Below are 19972 nucleotides of genomic sequence, written 5' to 3' on the forward strand. Positions count from 1 at the left end.
CACCTCGCTACAACCTCCTTTCAGGTAGTTGTAGAGAGCGATGAGGTCTCCCCTCAGCCTCCTCTTCTCCAGGCTAAACAACCCCAGTTCCCTCAGCCGCTCCTCATAAGACACGTGCTCTAGAACTTCACCAGGTTCGCTGCCCTTCTCTGGACACGCTCCAGCACCTCAACGTCCTTCTTGTAGTGAGGGGCCCAAAACTGAACACAGTATTCGAGGTGCGGCCTCACCAGGGCCGAGGACAGGGGCACGATCACTTCCCTACTCCTGCTGGCCACACTATTTCTGATACAGGCCAGGATGCCATTGGCCTTCTTGGCCGCCTGGGCACACTGCCGGCTCATGTTCAGCTGGCTGTCGACCAGCACCCCCAGGTCCTTTTCCGCCAGGCAGCTTTCCAGCCACTCCTCCCCAAGCCTGTAGCGCTGCATGGGGTTGTTGTGGCTGAAGTGCAGGACCCGGCACTTGGCCTTGTTGAACCTCATACAATTGGCCTGGGCCCATCGATCCAGCCTGTCCAGGTCCCTCTGCAGAGCCTTCCTACCCTCGAGCAGATCAACACTCCCGCCCAACTTGGTGTCGTCTGCAAACTTACTGAGGGGTGTACTCAATCCCCTCGTCCAGGTCATTGATAAAGATATTGAACAAGACCGGCCCCAAAACTGAGCCCTGGGGAACACTGCTCGTGACCGGCCGCCAACTGGATGTAACTCCATTCACTACAACTCTCTGGGCCCGGCCATCCAGCCAGTTTTTGACCCAGCGCAGAGTACACCTGTCTAAGCCGTGAGCCGCCAGCTTCTCTAGGAGAATGCTGTGGGAGATGGTGTCAAAGGCCTTACTGAAGTCCAGGTAGACCACATCCACAGCCTTTCCCTCATCCACTAGGCGGGTCACCTGGTCATAGAAGGAGATCAGGTTGGTCAAGCAGGACCTGCCTCTCATGAATCCGTGCTGGCTAGGCCGGATGCCCTGGTTGTCCCGCTCATGCCTTGTGAGCACCCTCAAGATGAACCGCTCCATCATCTTCCCCAGCACCGAGGTCAGGCTGACAGGCCTGTAGTTCCCTGGATCCTCCTTCCAGCCCTTCTTGTAGATGGGCATCACATTGGCAAGCCTCCAGTTGTCCAGGACCCCCCCCCCCCGTTAACCAGGACTGCTGATAAATGATGGAGAGTGGCTTGGCGAGCACCTCTGCCAGCTCCCTCAGCACTCTCGGGTGGATCCCATCCGGCCCCACAGACTTGTGAGCGTCCAGGTGGCATAGCAGGTCATTGACTGCTTCCTCTTGGATTATGGGGGGTTCATCCTGCTTGCCGTCCCTGTCTTCCAGCTCAGGGGGCCGAGTACCCTGAGGATAACTGGTCTGCCTGTTAAAGACTGAGGCAAAGAAGGCACTGAGTACCTCAGCCTTTTCCTCATCCTCAGTGACAATGTTCCCCCCCGCATCCAATAAGGGATGGAGATTCTCCTTGGCTCTCTTCTTGTCATTAATATATTTGTAAAAACATTTTTTGTTGTCTTTAACGACAGCGGCCAGATTGCGTTCTAGCTGGGCTTTTGCCTTTCTCATTTCTTCTCTGCATGACCTAACGAGATCCCTGTACTCCTCTTGAGTCGCCTGCCCCTTCTTCCACAAGTGGTAAACTCTCCTTTTTTTCCCCGAGTCCCAGCAAGAGCTCCCCGTTCAGCCAGGCCGGTCGTCTTCCCCGCCCGTTCTTCTTACGGCATACAGGGACAGCCTGCTCCTGCGCCTTTAAGACTTCCTTCTTGAAGATCGTCCAGCCTTCCTGGACCCCTTTGCCCTTCAGGACTGTCTCCCAAGGGGCTCTCTCAACCAGTGTCCTGAACAGGCCAAAGTCCGCCCTCCGGAAGTCCATGGTTGCGGTTTTGCTGCTCCCCCTCCTTACTTCACCAAGAAGCGAGAATTCTATCATTTCATGGTCGCTAAGCCCAAGACGGCCTCCGACCACCACATCTCCCACCAGTCCTTCTCTGTTTGTAAACAGCAGGTCGAGCGAGGCACCTCCCCTGGTAGGCTCACTTACCAGCTGTGTCAGGAAGTTGTCTTCCATACACTCCAGGAACCTCCTAGACTGCTTCCTCTCTGCCGTGTTGTATTTCCAGCAGATGTCCGGGAAGTTGAAGTCCCCCACGAGAACAAGGGCCAGCAATTGTGAGACTTCTGCCAGCCGCTTGTAGAATGCTTCATCCGCCCCTTCATCCTGGTTGGGTGGTCTATAACAGACTCCCAGCAGGATATCTGCCTCGTTGGCCTTCCCCCTCATCCTTACCCATAAACACTCAACCGTATCATCATCACAATCGTTGAGCTCCATACAATCGAAACACTCCCTAACATACAGGGCCACCCCACCGCCTCTCCTTCCTCGCCTGTCCCTTCTGAAGAGTCTATAGCCATCCATTGCAGCGCTCCAATCATGAGAGTCACCCCACCATGTTTCTGTGATGGCGACTAAGTCATATCTCTACCGCTGCATAATGGCTTCCAGCTCCTCCTGTTTGCCGCCCATGCTGCGTGCATTGGTATAGATGCACTTCAATTGGGCTATCGATTTCACCCCCGGCATCGGCACGCCACCCCTAGGCTCATCTCTAGTGAGCCTGGTTTTATCCCCTTCCCCCTTCGAACCTAGTTTAAAGCCCTCTCAATGAGCCCTGCCAGTTCATGAGCCATGATCCTTTTCCCCCTGTGAGACAGCTGAACTCCATCTGCCGTCAGCAGGCCCGGTGCCATGTAAACCTCCCCATGATCAAAAAAGCCAAAATTCCTGCGATGGCACCAGCCCCTGAGCCACGCGTTGATCAGGTGTGTTTTCCTGCTCCTTTCAGTATCCTTCCCTGCCACTGTAGGGATAGAGGAAAACACTACCTGTGCTCCCGATCCTTCAACCAGTCGCCCCAGTGCCCTGAAGTCCCTTTTGATCACTGTAGGACTTCTCTCTGCAACCTCATCACTGCCAGCCTGTATAACCAGCAGCGGGTAGTAATCGGAAGGCCGTACCAGACCAGGGAGATTCCTAGTGATGTCTCTGACCCGGGCCCCAGGGAGGCAGCAGACTTCCCTGTGGGACGGGTCCGGTCGGCATATAGGGCCCTCTGTTCCCCTCAGAAGGGAATCGCCTACGACAATTACCCTCCTTTTTTTCTTAGCAGCGGCAGTCATAATGCGTGGGGCTGACCGCCTCACCCTAGGCGACCCCCTGGATGGACCTTCGTCTACATCCTCGTTTGCCTGGCCCTCAAGTTCCAGGGCCCCATATCTGTTGTGTAAAGGCAACCGGGAAGGTGAGGGAGGCCGGGCGGGGGTTCGCCTGGTACCCCGAGCAGGGACCCATTTCCATTCCCTCCCGTCGCTTAGGTCCCCTCTTTCTACCTGGTGGCAAGAAGGCAGGGGATCCTCTGCTTCTTGCGGAGCCTCCATCTGCTGCCTTTGCCTCAGGGACGGTAGGGTACGGCTCCACCAATCTATCTCCCTCTCACACTCCTGGATACTCCTCAACCTTTCTACTTCCAAATACTTTCCAAATCAAATTCCTTTCCACTTACTCCAAATAATGGCATAAGTATGGTGGTAAAGTTGCCTTAGTTCTATGAAATACTTCAGGATCAAACACAACACATCCAGCTTGGATTTATGTATCTGACCTAAACTTGCCTTGTATTCCCCCCAAAATACTGTCAGTACAGATGGCGCTAGATCAAAAGATGAAACTCAAGAGTGAACACCCTTAAGTATTTTTGAAGTAAAGGGATAATATGATTCTTAAGAGACCCTGAGCAGTAAGGTACTTACTTTCCATCAGACTACAACTTTGACTCTTAGGCACTCCTGCAATTAATCTTTTCTGTTGAATATCAGGTCTCTCCATTGCAATTCCTGAACTAAGATCTGTACAGGGCAGTGACCTTGTTTACCCTAAAAATTACAGCCATGGTCTCATGTATAATATAAGTGTATCCTAACTGCATTACCTCTTGGACAGATCAGACAAATTAATATTATAATTACTTCAACGTGTTTCCATAGGATGATTATTGATCTATTTGGGACACTGGAAGCTCCTTTGTAATAGATTGAGAATACGATACACATATTACTTCAGCTTTTTATTCACATTGCACTTTCAACATGCCAGTGGTCCACATTAAAACTCCTTCTCCTGAAAACCCAAGAAATCTCTTTTGATTAATTTTATTGGGGTTCTCATTTCTCTTGCTATAATTGAAGGAAAAAAAAAGGCAACAGCAACTAGATAGAACAGTTAATCTGAAATCTACCTCCAAAATTCAAGAGCGTATTTCTATTACAGCATTATTAATCAGACAAACTCAGTTTTGCAACTTTCTCCATTGTTCACAACCAGCTGTCAAGCTTGTATTCCAAACCTATGAAGTAATTTTAATCATCACTACAGATGTTACTGTAAAAAATATTCGCAGGTTGAAAAATAACTACAAGAAGTATTAAAGACATCAGCAGTGAGTATCAATTGCATTCAGTAAGATGAGAAATTTCAAAGGTTGTAATAAGGAATGTAGAACAACATATTGAGGTACATAAAATATTAAGTTGAGCCATAGTTTAGCATGACTCACATAAGGCTATAAAAATGCTGTTACAGCAACAGCCCACAGTTAGCAATAAACTGTAACGTCTTCACTAGGAGAAGATTCTACTTTACTATGAGAAAATCTAGTTTGCCCACACTGACCTTTACATTTATCTGAAGCAATTTTAGTGTAGTTCACCAAAGGCTGACCCATTTCCTCTCTAACCCTTACCAGAACAGACCATAAAAAGTACTGTTGCAGGAAACAATGTAACTGCTTTCACCTACTCCAAAACAGTTCACGCAGCTTGTGTTCAGCATTAATATTCATATTGAAACTCCTGATGGAAATAATAGGCACTTGCTTTTTCAGTGAAAATCAAGTATCATTTTTGTTCACTCCCCACCTAAAGCATATAAAAATGTAAAGCTCTGACTGCTCACAAAATATTTAACACTTACACACTGATGGGAAAGCTAACTTAGTTGCACAACTCATAAGTAAAAGCAGTATCTTTTACTAAAACAGCAGCTGCTTTTACATTTACTTTCTAGTTCTATACCTTTTCCTGTTAAATAGATACACAGTTTCTTGCAGCTAAAGTTATGCTGCGTCTGTGTCTCATCAATTCTGAAAAGATCCAAGATTTTTGCCACCTTCACGACCCACCTTGATCACATGCTAAGAGCAAAAAAGTCAAGTAGTTCCTTGAACACCGGGATCATAAAACCTGACTTTCTACAATCTTTCCCCATTACGGATTCTCTGATGTCTCGTAACACAGCGGTACTCACAGTGTACCTTTAGCCTCAGACAGGTGCTAATCTGAAACCCATTTCTCCACCTCAGAAGTAATTTTCATAAAGACTTAGAAACATTAATTTTGAGACCTCTGCTTTATTTATGAATGTGACTGAAATTTGGATTGAACGGGTGCAAGTATTTGGGAGGGAGCAGCAGATGATAAACCTCACCACCTTGCCTGAAGAATTTATGGATTCAAAAAAACCAGAACTAACATGGTTTGTGGGATACACAAAGGGGAAAGCAAAACGGAGCAACACAACTTAGTTAAAAGTACTAAATAGCTAGCAAGAGCCTACGGTAGATGAGGAAATAACTGATAAACCTGTGTTATGTAGAAGCTTATGGTATACATCAGAAACAGAAGTTGTGCCTAGATCATTTAAACTCAGCTGTCATCAAATGGCCATCACCAAGAGGAGGACACAAAGCATCCAGTTCCATGTCCGCACCTATTTATGTCCTTAGGCATTGTCCACTGGGCAACCAGGTACACAAAGCTACACAACAACCAAAATGCATTCTACCCCATACCAACCATCGCTGGAGGGTACAACAGCTAGCTATCGAGCTACAGAAAATCCCCGTACTCTTCCATTTCTGAGGATCCTGCCCAGTGCTTCCTGTAAAGACTAAGAGCCAACACACTGGCAACACATTCACAGTAAATCTGACCTGCAGACCAAAGAAACTTAACACAAATGTAATTTTCACATTAGAAAATTTAAAAATGTGACAGTGTCAGAACAGAAACTTACAGAAATTAAGTGTCAGAAAAAATAATTATTTTGAGTTTCAATGTAAGATAGCATGAACAGTTACAAGAATTGAGGACTCTTGAGACAAGTCAGGACACTATGTTGGAGTACATCTATATCTGAAAAGCGAAAAACAAACCCAAAATCCCAGGCTACTTCTCATCTTCAAGGCATGCCAACTCTCCTTTTTTTGCAGTCAGTTATGTGTGTATGTAAATCAGTTTCACAAAACAATAAAAGTACAGGAGGATTTTTTAAAAAAATGGAAATTTATGAAAGTAATTGTTCTACAATTAAAGACTAATAACTGCACTTGCTGGAACTTTATATGAATTATTTTTAATATCAAATATACAGCTCCCATACATTTAATTGTATACAATTGCTAGCAACATTTTATTTCTCCAATCACATACTACACATCAATTCTTGGTACCAACTCTGTATTTGAGAAACTTCTTTAGACAAGTTTTGGAATTTCCTTACACTTGTCCTATAAAATAAGAAGTTATTAGCATTTAAGGAATGATGGAATTTTAACCGATTATGTCGCTGATCCCCCTAAAAATTAGGGCCAGACAAACTTGCAATAAGTACATCTGACTTTTCTACAACTGCTGCTTATCTAAGCAGGCACAACAACAAATACTATCAACTCTACTCATGTTTAACAGTGAGAAAATGTTCAGTATAAAGCAACGGTATACAGTCAGAAAGATGCTGACATGAACTGCATTTAATAAGGCTCTAACACAAATTAATTGGTCAGCCAGGAATGAGATTTGGAGCAATTTATCATGAGAGGTAGCAATTCTTGCAATCCCATTGCTGCCATTTTCTGATATGCTTGCCTTTTTCAGAAATATGACTTCACTAATTAATTGTCAAGGTGGAGAATCACATGAACTGTCATACGATGGTAATACGCTATAGCACCAAAGTCATTATTGAAAGAGTCAGGTGCTAAGTACCCAAAATGCAAACTATTCCTAAATTGTCACATGTATTCACAATATAAGTGAAAAACATTCAGCTTCAGAGGAGCTTTACCACCTAAAGTGAACACTCTTACTCTGTGGCTGTTCAGAACCTACTCACTTCTTTAGGGTCTTAATGTTTTTAGAAAGCACAAGTTCTTGATTTTCTACATCAAGTATTAGACATCGAAAAAAATATTTTCCTGTATTTCACTCAAATGGGTTTCCTTTAACAGACAGCTGAAATAACTTATGTATAAGGATAAGAAAAGAGAGTGACTCTGAGGAGTAGTCAGATTTTCAACAGAACTTCCTTCAGAACTGCTAAACTAACAGTCCTATAGATAAGATTTCAATAATTCTCTCTGTACTTAATTCCTCTGGGTAGTGTATTTGCACAAGCAAAATCATGACTGTCTGATGACAATTACAGAATAATATGCCAAATTCCCACACCTTGTGTTGCTGAACACTATTTTTAAAGCCTCTGGAACTAAATTACTTTATGTGGACACAAAATAGTAAAATTTAAAGACAAATGACAGGTTAAGTATATAATGAAAACTTTCTCAGAGTACAGAAGCAAGTTTGGAATGTCTTGGGCAATGTTTCTACTGTATGCAGCATTAGTACTGAAATAAAAATACTTCTGCCACTAGAGCATACCTCATTCTCTGAAGTGTTCTGAATTATACCAACAGAAGTAAAGTTACATTTACACCAGGCAAACTCACATGCCTAGCAGTATCAGCAAACTTATTCTAGCAAATATATATCATCTGGGCAAATAAAATCCCTCTTTGAAAGCTTTCTCATTTAGAAAAATGTAAAGAAGCCATGAAAATACCCACAGGAAAAACGAGGTGATATCAGCAAAAGTAGAGGAAGAAAACTAAGTGCTAAGCCTTTCTCTTCCTCTTCTTCCCCATCCTCAGAAAAGAAACAAAGAAAAACATAAAAGAAAATCTATTTCAGATCTGGGAACTCCATGGGCAGGTGTCTGTATACATAACATAGCCTCAAGGCCTCAAATTATTAACATTCAAGAAAAAAAACCACAAACAAAACCCCACCACGCTCCTCTCCACTTCCGTTAATAAAAGTGAAATGAACTATAAGTTATACGCATCAGTTGACACCTAACATATCACAAGATACCTAACATTTCATGAAGGAAATGAAAGGCTTCCCAGCTGGTTGTTTGGGATGTCTCGCTTCCATCAAGTCTCTCCACTACCAGTCTTTATAGCTCCATGGCCTATTAAAAAAACTCACTTTTCCCTTTTTCTATTCTGTTACTCAGTTTCCCCTCTTCACAGTTCTACAATAAAAACAATATGACCTTTGAGATCGCTATACTAGTATATAGAATTACATAAAACAGTAAATCTGTGAACTATATTGCAGTAGAACTACCCATACTTTCCTTGCTCATTGGCTACAGCTTCACTTGTTGATTCTTGGTTTGCAACAAAAAAGCTTCAGAGCAGCAACCACACCAACTGGTTGTTTCTGCAGCACACACTGCAAAGGGTTTAGGCCTTAGAGGCTCTACCACAATTAGAAGAACCCAAACACACACACACACAAAACTGAATAAGCTTGTAACAAAAGTTTTGATTTATCGTTTGCCTGCTGTCCTTTTTTAGCAACGAGGGGAAGTTTCTTCCTCCAGCCCACCGCTCGCTTATAAACGCGGCGAGCCACTGAGACGTGCCAGTGGCACCTGCCAGGCCTCCAATCCCTCTTCCCCCGAAGGCCCTGGGCGGAGAGGAAAGCACCGCTCTCTCTCCCCCCACGTAACCAGCAGCAGCGGAGGGGCGCAGGCCGGGAAAGGCCGGGCAGCCTGCCGGGCACCAAGGAGGGCCGGCCGGAGCGGGAGCAGCACTTGCCCCCACGTTTCCAAGCCCCACACACGGCGCGAAGGTGTTTCCGATCCCCTCCCCCAAATACCGGCACCGCCCCCGCTGCCCCGCGAGGGGACAGGGGGCGGTGGACACGTCCCCTCCGGGCCCGCGGGCGGCCAGCCGAGCGGCCTCGGCACCCCCCGGTCCCCCCCCCCCCCCGCGCCCCCCGGGCCTGGGCTTACCAGCTCTTTCTCGCCGCCTGAGCTCGCGTCGGGGTAGGCTCAGCGACCCGGAACATGAACCCGGCGCCTCCCCCGGCCGCTCCCCGGGGAGGCTGGCGCCACTTCTGAGAGACTGGGCCGAGGGGAGGTGGGGCGGGGGCCGGCGGCAGCGCCGGGAGCTGGCGGGCGAGGGCCGGGAGGGGAGGACGTGGGCCGCCAGCGCTGCTCCTCAGTCCCCCATGATGAGAGACCGGAAGCAGCTGCAGCACCGTGAGGAAGCCGGGCGCGACCATCTCGCCTCTTCCCCTCCCTCTTCGGACCGCTGCCCAGGGGCGCCGCGTCCCCTTCTGCACCCCCCGCCTTGGCCCTGCTTCTGCCCCGGTCGCGCTCTGTGGAGCTTCCGCTGCCGCCGGTGCCCCGCCGTTCTCTGCCGGCATGGGTGCAGTGGGGAGTGCCATCCCCGCACCCGCGCAGAGTGGTACGGCCCCGTTGCCACGGTGACGGCGTCGGGAGGGCGGGAAGGAGGGAGGGAGCATGGCCGCCCTGGCCCGGCTTCAGGCGAGGCTATCGGGGCTGCGGGAGGAGTATTTCCGTAGGAACAGGTAACCGGGTCGTGCCGGTGGTATGGCGGGACGCACCTCCTCATGCTGGGCTGGGGCTGGCGGGGCGGGCAGCCCCCGGTCTCCCCCGGCAACGAGATGGCGGCACTCCCGCTGAAAACGGTCTAGCTTTAAGACCCCTCCGAGACCACCCCCTTTCCCCCCAAATATTGCCAGAGTGATCTGAAGAGACCTGATGGCAGCAGCGCAGTTTCTTTAAGGGGTCCGTTTGCGCACTGAAAATAGCCGGTGTCCCGCTCTTCCCCCGCCCCCTGCTAATTTTGAGGGAAAAGGAGCCTCTGGACACTCCCGAGAGGCGTTGAGCCTCGCGAGCTCGGCCCCCCTCCCGCTCCAGGAGGCTCCCCTGTCCGCCCCAGGAGCCGGCCTCCCCCCTCCCGCCCCAGGAGGCTCCCCTCTCCGCCCCAGGAGCCTCCCCTCTCCCGCCCCAGGAGCCGGCCTCCCCCCTCCCGCCCCAGGAGCCGGCCTCCCCCTTTCCGCCCGCGCTCCGGCGGCGCAGCTCTTCCCAGAGTTTTACTCGTGCCGAGCTCCACGGAGGGGCAGGCAAGCCGTGAGCGCCTGCTGCCGTGGCTCAAATCTGTAACTTTTACTGGACGTTTAGTTTATCCTGTTGAAAGGCATCACTTTTGTTTGGTTGTGGGGTTTTTTTTTTAGTTAATTGACAGAGAACCCCCCAGCTTCTGAGCGAGTTGATGTTTATTATCCACGCAGTTTAAAATTGAACTTCGTTTCTAAATTAGATTATGCGGCTTGCGTTTCTAGTACCTGGGACGTTTTGTCTTTTTCTACTAAGTTAAGGAGATGTTTATTCTACTAAAGATCCAAATGTCCCACGTAGAGAAGGGCAGGCTGCCCGATCAGATCACCTGTTACCCTTCTCTTCACCGAGCGGGACAGTTTGTGCTGCTGAGTTTTCTGACTGCTAAGATGGTGGTGGCCAGCTTTTACCAGATCAGATTTTGGGTAATAAAATGTTTTAAGGCATATTTTGGTATTGCATAGATTTGTCCTGTAAACCCTTTTATTCAACTGTATTGTTGCTGCTGCTGTACGTGTAATGCTAATACTCAAACAGAAAAAAAAGCATATTTAGCATAGTTGTAGGGGTTTTTTTCTTTACTAATTAATGAATCATTTGTTTTAGAATCCAATTACAACATCATTAGCATGAATAACAAAGCTCCCGAACATCGCTAAAAGTTACACCGAGTTCAAGTCCTGCCTGCATATAAAGTGTTGTGTTTTCCTGTTCTTTCCCTGACCTTTAGCTTGTACTCTTGTGGCTGCGCACACAGCAGTTCACTAAACGAGCATCAGTTACAGAAGACTATGCTTGTCTTTCACATATTTCAGGTTAGAAAGAGTAGGCTGAGTCAGACGTGGAAATCCATTGGAGGGCAGCATGCTTGATGTTTGGGGATTTGTTTTTTGGCAGAGCTTTCCAAAAATGAATTGTTTCCCTTTTAAGAATAGGCTATAATCCATCAGCTTCTTGAAATTCAGATTTTCAGCTGAGAATTTAAATGAGAGGCTTCAAACAGTCCAGCTCAGCAACTGAAGGGCTGATCAGTAATCTGATCTTTGTTCTTTAGGGTGAAAATCTTGGACTACTTCAACACAGCTGTCACTAAAATCCTGAAACAAATCAGAATATCTTGTTTAGAGGTTTTGGTAGATCTTTATTTAAATTTTAAACTTAACAAATAAGTTTTGGGCATTAAAGTGTGTCAAATTTGCAGTTGTCTCTGAAGTATTTTTGAAGCATTTGTATTTTGAAGTCAGACAACAGCTATAATTTCCCTTTCAGAACTATACTTTATCTACATAATGTAATAGATCCATTAAATTTGCCAAATCTGGGATGCTGTGAGCACATGAGTCAGTGTAATCTGTGCAGTCACTCATCATCCACAAACAATTTGAGGACATTCAGATAAAAATACATGATAGTGTAAAAAAAGCGGTTACTTACTCTATAAAGTCAGTATTCTGTATTGAAATACCAGATTCCCCAAAAGATCTGAGTTGATCTGAAGCATCAGAAGGTGCAGAAGAATATAGATTACCAAGTATTTACCTTTTTTTGTATGAGTTGCCCTGTTTGCAAATACTTCCAAGGGTAAGGCCTGAAGGATTTAGTTCCATGTCTGTCAAACACATTTTAAGACAAAAGAAAAATGTTTGTTTCTTCACCTATCTGTCAAGACCTAAAAGCAGAATTCTGTAGAACATCTAGAACACACAGACCCTCCAGAGCAGCTTGACTTAAAGCAACCCTGGTGAAAACTAAGTACCTGTGGTGGGTTGAGCCTGGCTGGACGCCAGGTGCCCACCAAAGCTGCTCTGTCGCTCCCCTCAGCTGGAGAGGGGAGAGAAAATGTAACGAAAGGCTCGTGGGTCGAGATAAGGACAGGGAGAGATCACTCACCAATTACCGTCATGGGCAAAACAGACTCGACTTGGGGAAAATTAGTTTAATTTATTGCGAATCAAATCAGCAGGATAATGAGAAATAAAAACTAAATCTTAAAACACCTTCCCCCCACCCCTCCCTTCTTCCCGGGCTCAACTTTACTCCCGAATTCTCTACCTCCTCCCCCCGCAGCAGCACAGGGGGATGGAAAATGGGGGTTGCGGTCAGTTCATCACACATTATCTCTGCCGCTCCTTCCTCCTCAGGGGGAGGACTCCTCACACTCTTCCCCTGCTCCAGCGTGGGGTCCCTCCCACGGGAGACAGTTCTCTACGAACTTCTCCAATGTGAGTCCCTCCCATGGGCTGCGGTTCTCCATGAACTGCTCCAGCGTGGGTCCCTTCCATGGGGTGCAGTCCTTCAGGAACAGACTGCTCCAGCGTGAGTCCCCCACGGGGTCACGAGTCCTGCCAGCAAACCTGCTCCAGCATGGGCTTCTCTCTCCATGGGTCCACAGGTCCTGCCAGGAGCCTGCTCCAGCACAGGCTTCCCACGGGGTCACAGCCTCCTTCGGGCATCCACCTGCTCTGGCGTGGGGTCCTCCATGGGCTGCAGGTAGATATCTGCTCTACTGTGGACCTCCATGGGCAGCAGGGAGACAGCCTGCCTCACCATGGTCTTCACCACAGGCTGCAGGGGAATGTCTGCTCTGGCACCTGGAGCACCTCCTCCCCCTCCTTCTTCCCTGACCTTGGTGTCTGCAGAGTTGTTTCTTTCACATATTCTCACTCTGCTCTCTGGCTGCAGTTGCTGTTGCACAGCAACTTTTCCTCCTTCTTAAATACTTTATCACAGAGATGCCACCTCTGTCACTGATTGGCTCGCCTTGGCCAGCAGCGGGTCCATCTTGGAGCCGGCTGGCATGGGCTCTATCAGACATGGGGGAAGCTTCTAGCAGCTTCTCACCCCTGTAGTCCCCCCCCTCCCCCAACATTGCCACGCAAACCCAATACAGTACTCTTGCTAGCAATTACTGCTGCAGGAGGAACATAGTAGTTGAAGTGCCTTAAAGTAAATCCCCAAATTAGAAAACTTTCTTTATCTTTCAAAATGCATTTGCTATTTTAGGACTCTACACCTGTTCCATTAAAAATTAGTGCAGGTTGATGACTGTAGTACCTTGCCTGTTGGTTGTGGTTAGACAGGTTTACCTGATCTTAGTAACGTTTTCCTGATCTTAATAACATTCCTGTCATGCTTTATGCAGAACTCCGTTTATGTCAGAGGTATGAGGTCTCCTAAACTAACCGTGTCTTTTTAGGGAAAGCACCTTTCTAGTGAAGGACTTGCGCAATGATGGCACAATGCAAAAATGCCATAAGCCTGCATCTTGAGAAATACCCTGTCAGGATAAGCATTAGCATATACAGGATCTGCTAGTGCATTCTCTTATTTTCAGTGTTAAACAATTTTATCACTTACTCATTCCAGAACCTAATTCTATTTACTGTTACATCTATATGTCAGATGCTGACCTTGAGTATGCCTTTTTAACATTCAGAAAAGTCTTTGAGAAGTATCTGTGACTCTCAAAGCTTAATTCAAACAATATGACAACTATGCAACCTGATCAGAAAGGCAGACGCCAGCTTGAGCAACTTATACCCCAAACCACTTCTTCTGCTGGCAAGGCCAGTTGAAAGTGTTTGTGGAACTATACTGTAATAAAAACAAGTCTGTTTTTGGTCTGCTTCAATAAACTTTACAAAGACTTCTAAACTGACTCAGCCAGGCAAGACAGAATGCCAACTAAAAAACCTAACAAGGAGTAATAGAGGAGGCGGCTTGTGCTCTTCCAAAAGCAGACTGTTGCCATTGCCAAGTGGGTAGGAATGGTTTTGGAGCTGTCGCCTCTGACATGGCCAGTCCCACATCCCCTTAATTTCCAGGCTGTAATGGTGGCTGCCTGTCCAGGGCCAAGTCGCTCATACCCTTTTAATCAAAATAATTTACCTCTAGGTAAAAGTATTCTGGAGGTGTCTCCTTCCTATGAAGTCTAGGAAGCTGCACAAGAAAGGAAACAAGGAAGCTCTCTAGCATAAATGCCAGCTTTGATATTGACTTATTTTGTGGTCTTAGGTAAAAAAAGTCTCTTTTCCACAGTTTAGAGGTACTGGACGGGTCTGATGCACATCAGGTGACGATGAAAATTTGTGTCCTTTTAATGTGATTTGAGGGCACATGCTGCACCAGATGATATAAAATGCATCGGGCTAATGCTTCTTGATCTCTGGTAGTAAATCTGTGTTTCATTTTCAAGAAATATAATGAGGATAATCCTAATTTATCAGATAAAAATTAATTTTGTTGGTGTTTACCAAGGCAATTAATGTTGACACAACACTTTGTTAGGAGAGCTAACTAACTTCAAGTAGTTAAGTTAGTTAGTTAAGAAAACTAACTAATAGTAACCTGATGGTTCTTTTGTGGCAGGTGTAACAAATTAAACTATTTGGCAAATACGTTCCTAATAAGAATGGGATAGCAAAAAATCCATGAAAATTAAAATATAATTTTAAGTTTGAAGTCTTGACAGTTATCGACATTTTGAAACAAGCAAACAAAAAAGTAAATAAAAGCTAGAGGTGATCTCATAGCTGGGTTCTATCCCTCACCATTGAAACTCATCATAATAGTGATTTCTTCCTGAACTCTCTGAAAAGTCTCTTCCAGATTCATACATTTCTTTAATCTCTTTTAGATTCATGGTTTTCCTTACATGACTTTTAGCTTTGTTACAAACACTATTGTCCTAATAGACAGAGTCACAGAAAGAAGGCAAGCAAGGACTATCTCTTGGAATTATTTTCTGGCTTTCCGATGAGGTCCTTTTACTTGTGCTTCTTTCCCACTTGTGCACATGCCTTTATGCACATGCTTTTCCCTTGTACTATGTCATTTGACACAAAGCTTTGACAGCTAGTAGTTCTTGAAAGTGTCCTTGATTTTGATGAAAATCTCCATCAATTCTCCACCTACATCTATCTTGCATCTTCAGCTGCCTCACCAGTATCTCTTTCTAGATAACCTTTCTTCTCATGTAACTTAAAAACAAAGTCTTCATCTTCCTCTGTATACTCCCTTTTTCATTAGTTCCTAATTCACTGATATTAATCAATGCTGCAACCCTAGCATATTTTCTAATTCTTTTGTTTCCTTTTGTTCCCTCCTTGCCTGTCTGCAGCACATGCCAATATGCTGCCAGTTTCATTTCTACATTATCTCCAAAATTCGTGTCTTTGAATTCCCATTGTGCAAAGTCCTATCAAGACTCAATAAGTTGTTGCATTGACTACTATAATTCCATGTAAAAGATTCTCATGGTCATCCCTTTGGAATCTATCCAAATTACTAACAACATTTGTTTCCAATTCGCAACTTCCTTTTAAGCCACACTAAGATTTCATATCCTGACATTCCAGGCCTTCTAAAGTTTGGAAATTTCCACGTCCAGTTTCTTTCCTATGCTTTCATTGTTCTAACTTACAATAGTTTTAACTTCATTTGTATCTCACTTTCCTTCAGTTACCTCTTCTTCTTTTTCATATTTCTCCTCTTTAAATTCCTTCCTAAGAAACTAGCTAAAAGGTCTAAATCCTCTACTTTCACCCTGTAAGATTAGCTCGTATTCATTGAAAAAATCTACAGACAAGGAGTGTATCTGTCACCATTATTGGTGTTATCACTGTTCAGATAATAAACAAATAAAATATTTTGTATTGGTCATAAAACAATGTATTTGAACTAGATGTCACCCTTAATATATGCTGCTTATTAATTCAATTGGTATTTATCATGATAATATTGACCACAGTTAATTTATTTAATATTCATGCAGATATACAATTTTATATGTAGCTACAGGATTTTTGTTATAATTCAGGCCTAATTATCATTAAAGCATTATTCATCTATTTCACCTACAATGGAAGAAGTCCATGACATGCTGACATGGATATTCAGTATTGTATGGGAATAAGAAGTACCCTCTTCCAAACCTTGCATCACCATCAAGTTGCGATACTCTTTATCTTTGTTATTTTCATAATATGCAACTAATGTAGATTATATTGTTCTGCACTATTATTGAACTATGTAGAATTGAAAAACGAAAAACCTGGTGAAAAAGATCACAAACTACAATAGTAAGGCATATTTAGAAGAATTTTTCTGCTTTGGTATTAAATTACCATGCTGACAAGTATTACTACTTTTTATATTTTCAGATCTGTAGATGAAGACAGAAAAATAGAGTACAAAGCTGCTGTCAAAATCCAGAGCTGGTTTCGAGGATGCAGAGTCCGAGCCTATCTGAGGTAGTATATTAAGCCTATTTTAATCTGTATTTCAATCTTGGTTTTTTCCCAAAATTTCTCATGGAATTACTTCATTTTAATAAAATGGGAGCATTTGGGGAGAAAAAAAAAGTTATTCTGCTTTTAAATAGAATTAAATATATGCTGTGCCACTGTAAGAAATAATATTTTTTGATTTTCAGAACTGCAGAAAATTAAAATGGCATGATGCTAGTAAGTAGCATGGAAATAATCCATCTTCAGAATAGTTACACAGTATTGTTTAAGAAATATTCGCGTGACTGGAAAAAACCCCCATGTCCCTCAGATATGCTGTTTGCAGAGACTTTACTTATCCCTGTTATTGTGGATGTTACAGAAAAATTGCCTAGTGAGTGTATGGTAACTGGACTCTTATTGAGAAAGTTAAGTTCTACTGGTGGATTTCAGAACTGGTCAGATATGTTGGTTAAAACCATTCTTGAAAATACAATCATCTGTCATGCAAATTACATTTGTAAGGCTATTTCATTAAACTTTTGTAATGATAACTGAAATAGTATATAGGTAATTTTGCAGTAACCCATTTTTTCTAAAAGCAAAGTGTGTGTGTATGTATAAATATATGTATATATTGATTTATAAGTGTGCATGTGTGTGCATATGTATATATGCATACATATATATGTATAAAGTATGTTTGCAGTGGCCATCGGTTTGGAATAAGTGTGGATAATACACTATACGTTATTTTTAATATTAGGAAAAAATAAAGTTATATTGTAAAGTCTCAAAATAATCATTAGTTTGTTAATATGTTTTATTTTAGATATCTGAACAAAATGGTGATTTTTATACAGAAGTGGTGGAGAGGTTATCAAACCAGAAGATACTTCAGAAAAATGGTGGAGGTAGAAAACTAGTTTTAAAAATTTTGTTTGGTTATTTATAGAATACATATGAGGTAATTAATTCACTCATCTTGAAATTAAAAAGCTGAAACTTGATCCTTTATACACACAGACACGTACTTAACTTTACTATCATGAAAAGCACCATTAATTTCAGTAAGCCTACTCCTAACGGTCAAGTTAAGTCAGTGTTTAAGTGTTTGCAGCTCTGGAGTATTAGTCCCCAAACCAGCAATGAGATCTGCTCATGCAGAAGCCTGCCCGCATGATGCTAATTGCAGGATTGGAGCTTTTCAAGATGCTTGTTTTCCTGGCAGAACTTTTAATTCTGAAAATAAAATAAGCCAATGTGTGTACACATTGCTGTTCTATGTTTCAGTGGCTTAAATTTCTTACTTAATGAACCTTGGAGCATTTGAGGTTTTGCCTTAAGGCACACAGCAGATCACAGTCAATCTAATTCCCTTGACGGACTTGAAGATAGCAGAAGTGTATGATAGCACACAAGCTAAAACCGCTGTTAACAGGTTTAGGAGAGTAAGAAGAAACTAATTTGCCTTTAACATAAAATAATCAAGTTTTTAATATGTAGTTTACTTCACTAATTTATAAATCTATGTTAATATTTTACAGTAGTTTTAAACTTGTAAGTCTTTTATTCTTGATTAATTTTGTTAAAGTTAAATTGTTGTGTTTCAGTCAAAACAGACAAGTCAAGAAAAAGCAAAAAAAAAAGGCACCATAGTAACTCATATATTACAGGCTAAAGTCTATACCTCCTACTAAACTATGTTTTCAAGTAGCAGGACTTGTGTGCCTGAAAGCTCATCTATTTTTCCCCCAAGTCTATCAGTAATCTAATTAAAGATTTTCTCTCTTCCAAATTAGCTGGCTTAACTAATAACTTATGGGTCATCCTTTCAGGCTATGGTTTTCAGTCAATCCTTCTAAAACACTAATTTCTGAATACAGGGCAGATAGCTGCATGGTTGGATTGGGTTCTGCTTTAAAAAAAGTGGGACTTCAGTTGAATATTGTCCCTGAGTTTAGGGAAGGTTTATTTAATCTAGAAAAGCTTCTGTAGAAGAAGAGAAACATGGTAATGCTAATGTATGTTAAAATTTGTTAATGAAAGGATCTGTGCAGCCACTAGGAAAAGGGAAGGAAGATATCAACTTCATGTGAAACATTGACACATACTGCCAAAAGATGTTGTGGAACTCCCTCTACTGCGGGTTTTTAAGAGCAGGTTAGACAAATGCTTATCATGGATGGCTTAGATATGCTTCAGGCAATGTTTTAGGTGAAGTCATCTCATGACATCCCCTCAAGTTCTACATTTTTTCACAGTTAAAACATTGTAGAATGGTGAACTTCACTTCAGAAACAAGGCGATTTATGGGTTTCTGTGTTTTTCAGGATGAGATAAGAACCATGTCAGTTTTTGGCATCTGATCATTAGGTCTTTAAGATTGCTTAAGCAGGACAAAGATCGGATGGTGGCCATTTTACACATTTTTCAATCCCCCCAAATTGTAAGGAGCAATCTTTTGGCTACCCCATGTTCAAATGCTGATTTCTTTATTGATAGTAATCAGTTTCCTATTTTAAACAGAATTATGTCACTTCAGAGACTTATTTTTATATATAAACATTGTAAAAACAGTGGTGCCCAGATAAGATACAAAATGAACACATCACCACTGTGCCTACTGTCCATTGCACTGTTCCGAGTGGTGCCCAGTGAGATGCCATAGGTGAGATGGCAAGATCATTCTTCCTAGAGAGCCAGCCTGCAACAGCATTTGGAATTGATGCCCAGTGACAGGGCACTCAAAGATAAGAACGAACTTTTTTTACTGTGAGGTTGATCAAATACTGGAATGGGTTGCCCAAAGAGTGCGAGCTGTGCTTGTGGAGTCTCCCACCTTGGAGGTACTCAAAACACAACTGAACAAGGCCCTGCACAACTTGCTCTAATTGACCCTGCTTTGAGCAATGGTTTGGAGCTCCAGAGGTCCCTGCCAACCTCAATTGTTCCATGCAGCTATGAAATTGGAGGTCTTTTACCTCATCTCTTTATTACTCCTTTCTTCTTTTGCCCTCTCTTCTTAAAAAATACTCTGACAGTTACATTTTAAGATAAAGAGTCTTTAAAATTAGCACAGATTTCCTGTAATAACCAAGCCGAGATAGCTAGCATCATAAAACCCCCTCAGCTTTCCATTCTTGAAATATATTTCTGAAAAGAAAAACAACAACAAAAAAGACTTTAACCAATAAAGCCTGGTTCATATGTTGTTCTTCAAATAGACATAACTGACAAGCCCTTGCCAAGTCTAAAGACTGTGGAATAATGTAGGACAAAAAATTGTGCAAGCCCACATTTAATACACACATTCTAAATCAGACCATGAATTCAGGATACCAGCACTTATACAATATTAGCCAGGGCTCTAGAGAAACAGAATCTCATCAGCAAGCTTATGAATTG

At 43.5% G+C, this 19972-nt stretch overlaps 2 protein-coding genes across 2 annotated transcripts in view; one reads left to right on the top strand and one right to left on the bottom strand.

The window, feature by feature from the left end:
• The window catches only part of GPATCH2 (G-patch domain containing 2), a 136256-nt gene extending 126857 nt beyond the window's left edge, over positions 1-9399 (bottom strand). The window contains exon 1 of the mRNA XM_076334588.1: positions 9204-9399. Coding sequence (XP_076190703.1) covers positions 9204-9259 — 56 coding nt within the window. The 5' untranslated portion in view covers positions 9260-9399. The remainder of the gene's footprint in view (positions 1-9203) is intronic.
• Positions 9400-9710: 311 nt separating this feature from the next.
• Positions 9711-19972, top strand: part of SPATA17 (spermatogenesis associated 17) — a 94543-nt gene continuing 84281 nt past the window's right edge. The window contains exons 1-3 of the mRNA XM_076335567.1: positions 9711-9784; positions 16499-16588; positions 17397-17478. Of these exons, the coding sequence (XP_076191682.1) occupies positions 9717-9784; positions 16499-16588; positions 17397-17478 (240 nt within the window). The 5' untranslated portion in view covers positions 9711-9716. The remainder of the gene's footprint in view (positions 9785-16498; positions 16589-17396; positions 17479-19972) is intronic.

Source organism: Aptenodytes patagonicus, chromosome 3 (assembly GCF_965638725.1).
Source record: "Aptenodytes patagonicus chromosome 3, bAptPat1.pri.cur, whole genome shotgun sequence".
Lineage (NCBI taxonomy): Eukaryota > Metazoa > Chordata > Aves > Sphenisciformes > Spheniscidae > Aptenodytes > Aptenodytes patagonicus.